Source organism: Schistocerca cancellata, chromosome 4 (assembly GCF_023864275.1).
Source record: "Schistocerca cancellata isolate TAMUIC-IGC-003103 chromosome 4, iqSchCanc2.1, whole genome shotgun sequence".
In the NCBI taxonomy this organism is placed as follows: Eukaryota; Metazoa; Arthropoda; class Insecta; order Orthoptera; family Acrididae; genus Schistocerca; species Schistocerca cancellata.
The window spans coordinates 834,626,931-834,639,249 of record NC_064629.1 but is presented as its reverse complement, the minus strand read 5'-3'; the positions used below and the strand labels follow the sequence as shown (position 1 = coordinate 834,639,249).

The window sequence follows — 12,319 nt, the reverse complement described above, 5'->3', positions numbered from 1 at the left end:
AGAAAACTTTAAATGAAATATTCCAAAATTGTAACACAGTGGTTAACTCTCATACCTTGTACTTTCTTCTTGTAATCTTCTGGTTTGTGTAAGTACATAGCTGCTGCATCTCCATTCAATGGGTCAATAGGATTTGGATATGTTAGCAACTGAGGCAGGAACGACTCAAAAATATTTGACAAGTCTGTGAAAGGAAATAATGCTCATTTACTTCATTGTATCCATATACATACATATGTGTGAAAACATTGTTTTTTTTTATTACAGCACTTAAACATCAAATCAAAGTGCGAATAGTGCACAATGATTTCAACAAATTACCTGGAGAAGTATATGCTTCAAAAGGCATTAAAAAACTAAGCAACATAATTTGCATTTTGGGGAACGCTATTTACCTATATTTCTCTCAGTAGACCATAAACAGAGGAACTGGGTAGTACTACCAATAACAAGATAGGGATGGAGGATGGGAATATAAAGGGAAGCTAAAAACAAGATATGGTGTGAGGGATGATAGTGTGTAGTGTATGCAACAATAGTGTTCCACATTCTCACTCTAAGACTTTAAAAATCTCTTTTAAACCGAAGCATTTTATCCATAGACAATTCCAAGTACAATAAAGTGTCCTTATGAGGACAAAGAGATTACATTCTCATAGGTTCTGCATCCACTTAAACCCATGCTTAAAGCGTAACTAACCACATGTTGCAGTTAACTACTTACACACGAAGTCTGAAGCACACTTGTTGATTCCTATTAAAGAAACTTACTTTCACAACAATCTGGGTTCGAAAATCCACAGATATAAAGAGAAAATTATGTCCACATTTTATTTGCAAATATCTACGTAATAACAAAATACTTAACTTCGAAACAAACTCATTATCAAAAGAGATACAATATACAACAACCCACACACAATTTCCTCCTTCCTCCCCTCCCCCACTACATAATTTTACAACCTTTTTTTTTTTTACCAATGTTGTAAAACATGAGTACTCATCGGGCCCTAAATAGTTAGCAGGACACAATCTCTTATTCTGGTACTTTTACTTTACAGAAATCGTGCAATATGTGAAACATATTCCTTCATGTTTACTCAAAAATTGTCACTATCTTCCATTTGTTTTGAAACAAAATGGAAAACGAATAATCTCATTTCTCCAAAGTACCTAGAATATACTTTAAGTAACTGACAGTACTTTGAGGAGGAAGTGTGGGGTAAGCAAAAGTGTCACTTTGACTCTATTCAATGTTGCCACAGCAATATTACTTATCATTTTATACATGACTGCCAGAATACATGAATACTGTTATTCTATTACCTGATACTTGATAATTTCTTTCTCTTTACTGCCACTTAGTCACAGATATCTCCTACTGAAGCAAATAAGAACTTGACTGATATCAGACTTTTGTACAGCAACAGAGTTGCATGAATATGAAATAATGTATTTACCTACTTGAGGAAGATGATAACTACGTGCTGATGATTTTCCTTGAAAATGTGTATTGGTTTCACGTGAATAGTAGTACCATCTGTGAAACAAAGCATAAGAAACAATGTGTTGCACATGGAAGTGCAACACGAAGAGTCAACCAGAAAAATTCTTGCTTGAATTTTAGCAGAAACCACACACCTGTAAATGTAAAATACAAGTGTAAAGGAGAAAAAGAAAAAAAAAGGAAAAAAGAAAAACAGACAACTGTTGACAATGTCAAAGACACACTCAGCACGAAGTAGCAATTTTTGGCATCTGAAAAAGAAAATATGGACATGATACATCCTGCAATATTTATGCAGAAATATATGTGGTGTCTTACAGGCTCCAGTTAATGCAGAAGACAATAAACAGTCTTGCGATCCTGGTACAGCACTTAATGTAACTATTACCTCTGTACAAGCCTGAATGGAACAAAAATGACAATCTATTGTGCACAAAACAGCAATCTTGTGTAAATATGTGATCAGCCATTCATCTATTTCAGCCAATAGGTGAATGTATCTTTGAAAGTGTACATTTTTATATAATGCACCTACCACAATTTATATTACAAAGATTGGGGTAGTGGTACTCAAAATAATAAAACTTGCTCACAAAATAAATTTGTGATCCAGAAACAACTTAAACAAGAACCAAGCATTCACAATGTTTCTTCAACAAGTGTATCCAAATCTCTGTTAAACCAATACATTTAAGCAGTCTTGAGTCACTCAAGTAGCAGAGGAAAATCAGTGTAAATTAAATATTTTATATGAAATTTTAAAACTCTGATTTTTAAGCACCATCAATATAACATTACTGGCTGAATAATTTTTTCTTTCTATAATGGGCACCACATAAATCAATTTAATTCAAATGATCAACACAACAAAGTAAAGTGACAAAAGCATCACTTCAGTTCCCCTATTTTCCAGCCATGTTCTGTCTTAACTGAAATTCCAGTCTTCATTAAATCATATTTGAACAAAACTTTATGCATGTCAACAGTTAGCTGATTTTCATTTTACTGTGATACTGTGTTGCACTAATACTTAAAAATGGAGGCATAAACTTTAATCCTGAGATCGTCATGGTTAAAGCTAGACATTCTTTCTTCCTTTCCCCTAGAGCTTATTTCACCTACTACAGTGTCTGCTGTTCTACAATCTGACAAATTTTATTTCAATATTAACTTTGTGTCCGGATGCCCATCCTGGCACCACACTGATCACAGTAACCTAAGGGAGGGATGTCATGTACAAGGTGCAATCAAAAAGTAATGGGAATTTTTGTTTTTCTTAAAGAATCTTTATTTATTCATCAACATCAACTTCATCCCCTACAGGGCCTCTCAGATATAATACACTTGTTCCAGTGCTTTTTACAATCTTGGAAGCACTTCTCGAACATGCTTTTCATTACGGTGTTCAGCTCCTTCAGCTGCTTGTTTTTACCTCATCAATGGTGGCAAAGGGCATCCTTTCACGGTTCTCTTCAGCCTTGAGAATAGAAAGAAGTCACAGGAGCCATATCCAGCAAATGTAGTGGCTGAGACAACATAATGTTTTTGTTCACCAAAAAATCATGAACAATCACAAGTATGAGAAGGAGTATTATCATGATGCAATTTCAACGAGTGGTTCTGGCACAATTCTGATCATATTCTTCAGAGTGCTTCGTGCAAATGGCACATAATTTCCAGGTAGTATTCCTTATTGACCATTGACCATAATGTAGGAACTCATGATGCACTACCCCTTGTAATCTAAGAAAACAGTGAGAATAATCTTCACATGTGATCGAACTTTTTCAATTTTTTTCAGTCCTGGCTCTTCAGGCAGTTTTCATTTGGACAAAAGGAAATTCGTTTCAACATAATACCCTTATACCTACGTTTTGCCACCTTTGTTAAAAGTTCTGTATTGTTGTCAACTTCATTCAGAAATTCCTCGGCGATGTTTACGTGACAATGTTTTTGGTAGAAATTAAACAATTTTGCTGCAACACATTTCAAGCCCAAAACATAAGAATTGCTCGACATGAGCCAAAGGGTATACCAACATCATCGGCAACTCTCTGATGGTGATTCAGTGATTTTTCTTGAACCGTATTCTTTACTACTGCCACATTGTTCTCAGTAACTGATGTGCTAGGGCATTTGGGGCAGTTATCTTCAACGTCTACTCAACCCTATCTGAAATGTTTATACCACTCACTCAAACTCTTGTCTTATTCATAGTAGATTCACCAAAAGCTACAGTCATCATTTTTAATATGGTGCTGCTCTTTATTCTATTTTTCAACCAAAATTTAATGCATATTCTTTGATCCATCTTTTCTGAAAGTAAAAATTCAAAAACACGTATAATCTTTTCGACTGTCAATAATAAGCTAAATATTTAAACCAGCTAAAAACGCAAACAAACATCAGGAACATATGTACCAACAGATTTGTAAAAATTTGAAAAATTCCAGTTATCTTTGGATCACACCTTGTATGCCATCTGGTCTGTGACTCGCATAAACTTTGTCCTGTGCATCACTGTTTTTTAACTGTTTGCGTATCCTACTGCTTGAGGTGGAATTTGGTGGCTGGCCTAACATTTGCCTAAACAAGTATGGAAAACAAGCCTAAAAATCACATGCATGCTGGCCAGTGTATCAGCCCACTGTCATTAACTCACTGCACAGGTTTGATCCAGGTCCAAGTCTGAGTTACCTCCCTGTGTCATAAGCTAGCATGCTATATGTTACGCTATATAACCAAGTCCATGTTAAACCTAGAGATTAATGATAAATTTTTGATTTGTTTCATGAAAACAGGATATGATGCTCACACAAAAGATGCTGCTTACTAACATGACAAAAAGAGGAGAAGAGTTCTCTCAAACCTTTAGTGCTGATGACTCAATGGTTGGTTGGTTGGTTGGGGGAGGGGACCAGTGAGATCATCAGTCCCATGATCTAAGGCGGCAGAAACCAAGGGAGGAACTAAACAAACAGCACAGTCCAGTCAAGAGAAAGGGAAAGGGAAAACCGGTAAACGAAGAGGTAAAAGGAACATCAGGGCAGAAAGAAGAGTACAAAATAGGAGGGGGAGGGTGGGGCGGATGAGGGCAAACAGAGGTGCTCCCGGAGTCGCTATGCACATTGGGGCACCAACACTGCTGCCGACCATTCCTGATCCCTGCACCATGCCATGATCGCAAGACAAAAGGGTGAACACCAGAGGAGAAAGACATAATAAAATGGAGAACTTTGCAGCACAAAAGACCAGACAAAACAGAGGGAGGGGGTGGGGGGTGGGGAGGGGGGGTGGGGAGACCAGGTCCGTGTGGAGACAAGGCCAATGCTTTCATAACCAACACCAACACTAATTAAGGGGGCTCCAATTCCAGAGTGAAATTCAGTTACTCAATCCTGAGAGGATGGATCACTTTCACTAAAAAACCAAGGACAGAAGGTCATATGTTAACACGGGGGACAAGAAAGGTGTGAGGCTGTATTTTGTGGAAGGGCCAAAAGTTGGGGGCAGTCCAGCAAAATTTGGATCACCATGAAATGAGCTTCACAACTACAAAGGGGAGGAGGTGGGGGTGGGTGGCACAGTGGCTCATTGTGAAGTAAAAACTGATGGGTCAAACAACACATGGTGGGAGTCTCCTTGATGGTTTAAAGTTTATTAGATGATGGAGAGTGGGGAGGGGGGGGGGGGGAGAGGAGGTGGAGGGGGGGCGAGGCGGAGATGGTAGCCTCCCAAGAGTCAGCCCACGACTGAGCAAAAAAGGACTTGATGTAAAGCTGCAAATCCGTCCCTGGAAGGGTTACAGAGGAAGTGGGGTTGGTGGCCACATCCTGGAGCTGTTGCTCCACAGATGCCACCAAGTAGCATGCAGAACAGGGGTGACCAGCAGTCCAGCAGAGACCACAAGTCCATTAATAGCAATGAGCAAAGGAAGGACACTTAATACACAGACCTGTGGAATGCCATTCTCCTGGATCTATGGAGAGCTGAGAATGGTGCCACTATGAACGATCAGCGAGACAGGAACTGGCATATAAAAATTGGGAGCGAGGGGGGGGGGGGGGGAACTCATGGTGTGTAAGTAGGATGTGGTGGCACCTAGCTGTCATAGGCCTTGCGAAGATCGAAGAAAATTGCAACAAGATGGCAGCACTGACAGAAGGCCTGCCGAACTGCAAGGAACACTGGTCACACACACTGGCCAGTACCTATCAAGGAATGATTGATCCTTGCTGGGCTTAAGGACAGAACCACAATACTGTGTGTCTATTGAGGGGGAAAATGCCTTGGAGCCAAATACAGTTAAACACCTGGAAGAGATATTGTTGTTGTGGAGGATTTAAGTGTTGAAGCAATTGGTTATGGATAGAAACAGGTCCAGGATGTGAATCTTGGGAAAAAGAGAGGGCCAGAAGAAGTTTCCAAACAGTGAAAGGTTCACGGTAGGATTCCTCTTGACAAGGGGTAAAACGTAAATGGGTAGCTTCAGCCCACTGTTTCCAGAGGAGTAAGACAGCTGGATAGGAGGCTGAGCCAATGCTGTTGCAAAATGGATCATGAAATGTTCCACAAGAACTGATGGATCTATACAAGTGGCCTACTTGGAAGGGCAAGGCCTGGAATGGAATGGAAGACTGCTGCTGGAAACCTTAGAGGGTGCAGAGTGTAGCCATGATGGAGGGACAGAAGAACCTAGAGATGACACAAAGCATTCTCAACACACCCGTTTGCTCTGTTTGATTAAGTAACGAACTTTGGTGCAAAGACATTTATAGGTAATAAGACTGGCGGAGGACGGGTACCACTTAAGATGTTGTAAGGCATGAAGGCGATCACATGTGGCAATTCCAGTGGTCGTGCTCCACCATGGCAGTGAATGGGGTCCATTGAACAGGGAACAGAAATTCCAGCAGCGAGAATTATCCTACAGGGCAGATTATGAATGATGTCACCAATACAACCTGACTAGAAAGGTGTAAACATGAGCTGGGAGGTATATACAAGCCAATCAGCAAGGGGGTAACCTTGCCATCAGGAGGTGGGAAAGGAATGAGAGAATCAATGTCAAGTGGTTACTAGCAGAGGTCATCAAGTTTGATTTTGGCTTGGTTTTGTTTTAGGGTGCAAAAAACAACTGGGGTCATACACGCCCAAGTCAAAACTATAGAACACTAACACAGAGACGAGGGTAACGACTATATGTCAGTCCCAATGAACAGAATAGGATACAGCTAAAAACAGGCACATGGAAAAAGTGCTGAAAAAGCACCATACAAAAATGGAGGTCCAAAACTAAAAATTAACTGGCATTTGCCATATTGCTTCGGCAGATAAAAAGTAAAATGCGGCCGACAGCCCGCGCGTCATTCGCTAAAATGGCTGATAAATCAGATGGCAAACCCAAGCTGTAAAAAAAAAAAAAAAAAAAAAAAAAAAAAAAAAAAAAAAAAAAAAAAAAAAAAAACACAGAGCAAATGGCAATGGCTAAAATGGCAGTGCCCAATATGCAGCTGAGTTAAATTAATCTCCTCCTGGCGGGAGGGCCGAGAAGAGGTCATCCAAGGCGCCAGGAGAAGCTTAATAAGTCAAAGCTTATTCCCATGAAGGGAGGACCATTGGCAATGCCAAACGGACACCACCTCCTGACAGACAGCAATGCAGAGATCATCGAAGGGAATAGAGGTACTCGCACACTGAGGTACGAGGACTGCAGCCTTGGCAGCAGTGTCAGCAGCCTTGTTTCCTGGCAGACCGATATGACCAGGGACCCATAGAAAAATGACAGTTTTCCTGGACCCACTGCACTAAGGGATGAGCAGTGTACAGCACACAGACACTCTCGAGAGCACTGAGTGAGTCTGAGCAGAGCACACACTTGGGAAGGCTGTGTCACTGGATGTACTCCGTGGCCTGATACAAGGTGAAAAGCTCGGCTGTAAATACTGAGGAATGTGCCGGAAGCAGATATCAAAAGACACGGGTGACAATGACAAAGGCACACCCGACCCCATGGTCAGTACAAGAGCCAGCAGTTTATACAAAGGTGCTATCACTTAGTTCCATGCGAAGGTTGTCAAAGCATAGACCGAGGCTGGAGTAGTGTCCTTAGGAAGCGAATGAAGGCCATGGTTAACATGGGCCACTTCACGAGGCCAAGGTGGTGAAGGGTTGCATGTAGCGTGAAGTTAAGCTGTTGCAGCAAGTGGCGAAAGCAGACTCCTGGAGGTAACAGAGAAGAGGGACAAGCCCCATACTGACTGACTAAGGAATCATCAAAGTAGGGGGTGTAGGAGGGGTGGCCGCGCATGGCAGACAAACAGCACGAATACCTGCTGAGGAGAAAGTCACAGCAGAAGGACAATGGTAGTTCAGCAGCTTCAGCACACAGACACTCAAGCGGGCTGGTATGAAAGGTGCCTGTGGCCAAACAGATGCCATGATGATGGATAGTGTTGAGACGGCATAAGATGGGTGTGCAGATGCATAAACAAAGCACCCATAGTCGAGTTTTGAACGGACAAGGGACTGGTACAAATGGAGGAGGGTGGTTTGGTCGGCACCCCAAGAAGTATCATTGAGGACCTGCATACAGTGAGCTGCCAGGTAAGAGACATGGGAGGACCAAGAGTGTTTTCTATCAAGCATGAGCCCCAGGAATTCCGTAGTCACAACGAACAGAAGGGCAACAGGCCCAAGATGTTGAGATGAAGGGAGAAACCATTTGCACTGGCAGAAATTCATACAGATGGTTTTGTCAGTGGAAAAGCTAAAGCCATTGGTGATGCTCCAGGAGCTGAAGATGCCACTCAGTGAGACAGGTCTGTGGAGAACTGCAATAGATGGCAAAATCACTGACAAAAAGAGAGCCGGAAACACAAGCGGGAGACAGGCCATTATAGGGTTAATGGTGATAGCAAACAGGATGACGCTAGGGTGGAACCCTGATGAAAATCATTTTCCTGAATGAAGGTGTCCAACAAGGCAGAACCCACACACACCTTGAAAACTCGGCCTTGTAAAAATGCCTTGGGGGAAGGGGGAACAGGGCAGGTGTCCACAGAAGCCCCACGTGTAAAGAGTACGGAGGATACCAGTTCTCCAGCAGGTGTCTTAGGCCTTCTGCAAATTGAGAAACACAGCCACAGTCTGGGATTTCCACAGAAAACCATTCGTGACATGGGTGGACAAAGTAACAAGACGGTCAATTGCAGAACGCCGTACTTGAAATCCACATTGTGCATTCGTGAGTAAGTGGTCTAGAGACTCTAGCCACCACACCAGCTGGGCATGAATCACATGTTCCATCAAATTGCAAACGTAGCTGGTAAGAGAGATGGGGCGGTAGCTAGAAGGAAGGTTTTTGTCCTTACTGGGCTTAGGTATGGGTACGACTGTGGCATCACGCCAGCGTCCAGGAAATGTGCCCTCAGCCTAGATGCTGTTGTATGTGTTAAGCAGAAAGTGTTTGCCCGCAAGAGAGAGGTGCTGCAACATCCGAATGTTGATAGTGTTTGGCCCTGGTGCGGAGGACTGGGATGAACTGAGAGCATGATCTATCTCCTCATAGTGAAGGCGGCATTGTAGCACTCATGGTTCGGAGAAGAGAAAGGTACCGCCCGAGCCGCCTCCACTCCTTTCTGATGGAGGAAGGCAGGGTGATAGGGGGAAGAGCTCGAAACTTCCGTAAAATGTTGGCCTAAGGTGTTGGAGATAGCAATAGGACCCACAATGACTTCGGCACCTACTGTTGGGCCAGAAATGGGGAAATGGATCTTGGTTCCAGAGAGCCGTCTGAGGTTGGTCCACACGACAGAGGAAGGTGTGGAACTGTTAAAAGAACTAGTGAATGAAACCCAACTAGCTCTTTTGCTATCCCAAAGAACTCTATGACATTTTGCATGCATCGGTTTATAATGAATGCAATGTCCCAGTGTAGGGTATAGGTTAAAAACGCGGAGAGCACATCTCCGTGCGCGAATTACGTCGTGGCATGCCCCAGTCCCCCAAGGGACTGGGATACGACGTGGTAAAAAGGAAGTGTGAGGAATGTAACGTTCTGCAGCCGTAAGGATAACGTTGGTGAGATACTCCACCTGGTCATCACAACTGGGGAAATCTTGTTCTGTGAAGGTCACCAGGGAGGAGTAAAGCTGCCAGGGAGGGAGGGAGGGAAAGTGAGCAAAAGATGAATGGCACAAGAAGTGCCATTTGTAGCATTAAAATGGGTAGGGGAACCATCACAAAGAAGGCACAGGTTGTGATCCTCAAGAAATTGGTCAATGAGTAGCCCCAATTAGACAACAAAACCCTGCCCCACAAATGTTGATAGGCATTAAAACCCATGAGGAGGAGGAAAGGAGGGGGAAGTTGCTGAAGGAGGGCAATTAGGGCAGCAGGTGCAGGTGATTGTCAGAAGCGAGAAAACAGATTACAAACTGTGACTGCAGAGTCCACATGGATCCGGTGGCAGCTGCTTCCAATGTGGTATGAAGGGGGATCCATGTACTAACAATGTCCATATAGACCAATGTGCAAATGCCACTCTCAAAGGGCCAATCCAGTTCCGACAGAATGCACGGAACCCATGAAGGGTCAGTGAGTGAGCATCAGTAAAACGAGATTCCTGGAGAATGACACAAGCTGCCGAATAAAAGGAAATAAGGTATTGCAACTCCGGTAAGTGATGGTAGTGTCTATTCCTGTTCCACTGAGTAAGCATGGAATGGGGATCCAAATGGGAGGCGAACGAGCTGGAGCCTATCATGCTGCCAAGTCACCATCTGTCACCAAAGAGGATGGGGCAACATTCATTTAAAAAAAAGAGGTCAAACTCGGGTTGAGAAGGGCAGAACATGGAGAGAGAGAGCAGGCGCCTGCAAGATCTGGAACAGAGATAGCACAGGCAGCATTTGGGAACACAGAGTGTGGGTCCTACAGCCAAGTTGTGGCAGTAGACCTCTGGTCTGGGAGATGCCAGGGTCCTGGGAGGGAGCCCTCTCATCAGCGGGCACCGAAGAAGGAGAACACTTCTCCGGTCGAGGAGAGGGAGTGGCATCCAAAAGAGGGTGGGGGGGGGGGAGGGGATGAATTGCAGGGGTGGTGGAGACAAGGCGAGGGGGGAGAACATAACAGAAGCAAAGTTAGATGTCATCAACACAGGGTGAAGACTGTCATGACTGTCATATTTCTGATGGGCCTCTGTGTAGGATAAATGATCAAGGGACTTTTACTGCCGTATTTTCTTTTTCTTCTTATAAACCAAGCAATCTGGCAATGGCGGAGCACGATAGTTAACACACGCAGGCAATGGGACGCAGGGGTTTTCCTCATGGAGTGGGTGTCCACATTTGCCATAAAGAGGGTCTGCCGGACAGCAGGAAGACAAATGACAGAAACGTAAACACTGACAACACCTCATGGGTGGTGGAACATACAACTTTGTGTCACACTGATAATGCGTAACTTTAACCTTCTCTGGGAGGATACCTCTCACAAATTCCAGAATAAAGATGCCAGTATTGATGCAACTGTCATTACAACTTTTCTGAACACAGTGAACAAAATGAAGAGAGAGGCCTGGAATTCCTCATCAGTTTGAAGAATGAGGTCCCTGTAAAAAATGACTTCATGAACCATATTCGAAGACTGGTGAGGAGTAATGGACACCAGGATGTCGCCAAGATGGTCACAACCACGACGGGCTGCAGAATGGGAAGCAGAAAAAATTTTGATCAACAGCGCACCCATCACATCTTACTGAAAGACTCCACTTTGCCAAACTCGTCTTCGATATTTTCCACAAATAATAATGGACTGGTGGCAGTGAATGTGCCCCATGAATCCTAGTGCAGACAGGTAGCGAGGAAAGTGTTTCAGACCAGGCTGGCACACCTGGCCCTCCTCCCAGGGTGTAGCCTGTGTAGGAAAGGCCACCGAGTTGTAAGAAACAGCATTAGGCAATCCACTACCAATTGAAGAGACTACCATAAAAGAATGTCTAGTTTTTGGGATCTTAACACGTTTCATATGCAAAACATCTGCCTTGATACCACCCATGCTGATTAGGGGATCTTGCTACGAGTGCCACCCAGCCACATGAAGAACCCTCTGGCACGGTGGCCATTGCCGGGCATTCCGATGCTCCAGAATTACAAGTAACCACTCCTAGGCATACATGGGGCGGGGGGGGGGGGGGGGGAGGGGTGTGAGGGCAACAACTTGCGCATTACAAGTGTGATCCCTGTGTTGTCACGGGGCTCTGGCAGATGGGGACATAATAGCCCTACCACACGGACTGTCTACATGTGCTAGTGATCTAAGAGTTGTGGACTAGGAGGCTATGGCGGGGAAGGAGAGGGTGGGGGGAGGATTCCGCTCTGTAGATGCTAAGGAGTGTGTTCTTCCCTAAATGGCTCACACCGTGGACAGAAAATTTAGAAGTGGACGTCAAATTCCAAAGGCGGACAAAAACACCAAAAAGGAAAGATGAAAAGGAAAAGGCAAGGGTAACAAAACCCAAGAATGAATACAAGAAACAAGGTAGATATCCAGATCAACATAAGTAAGAACACCAAGAGAAGTGAAGAAGGGGGCAGAGAGGAAGGAGTGAGGATGGGGAGGGAGGGGCACGGGGAAGGAAATGCAGCTGTGAAGAAAGAACAGGTCACAATAGTTCGGGGACCTGTGTGCACAATACACAGACCCACAGAAGAGGTTCGAGCCCCCAGGGGGGAGGAAGGAGGGGTGGGCGGCAGCGGCGGCGGCACACCAAATACATCCTGACAATTTTTGCCCTGTTACAGTTGTCAA

At 43.9% G+C, this 12,319-nt stretch overlaps 1 protein-coding gene across 1 annotated transcript in view; it reads right to left on the bottom strand.

Moving 5' to 3' along the window:
* Positions 1-12,319, bottom strand: part of LOC126184905 (ubiquitin-conjugating enzyme E2 H) — a 131,066-nt gene that overhangs the window by 42,351 nt on the left and 76,396 nt on the right. The window contains exon 4 of the mRNA XM_049927557.1: positions 56-184. Coding sequence (XP_049783514.1) covers positions 56-184 — 129 coding nt within the window. The remainder of the gene's footprint in view (positions 1-55; positions 185-12,319) is intronic.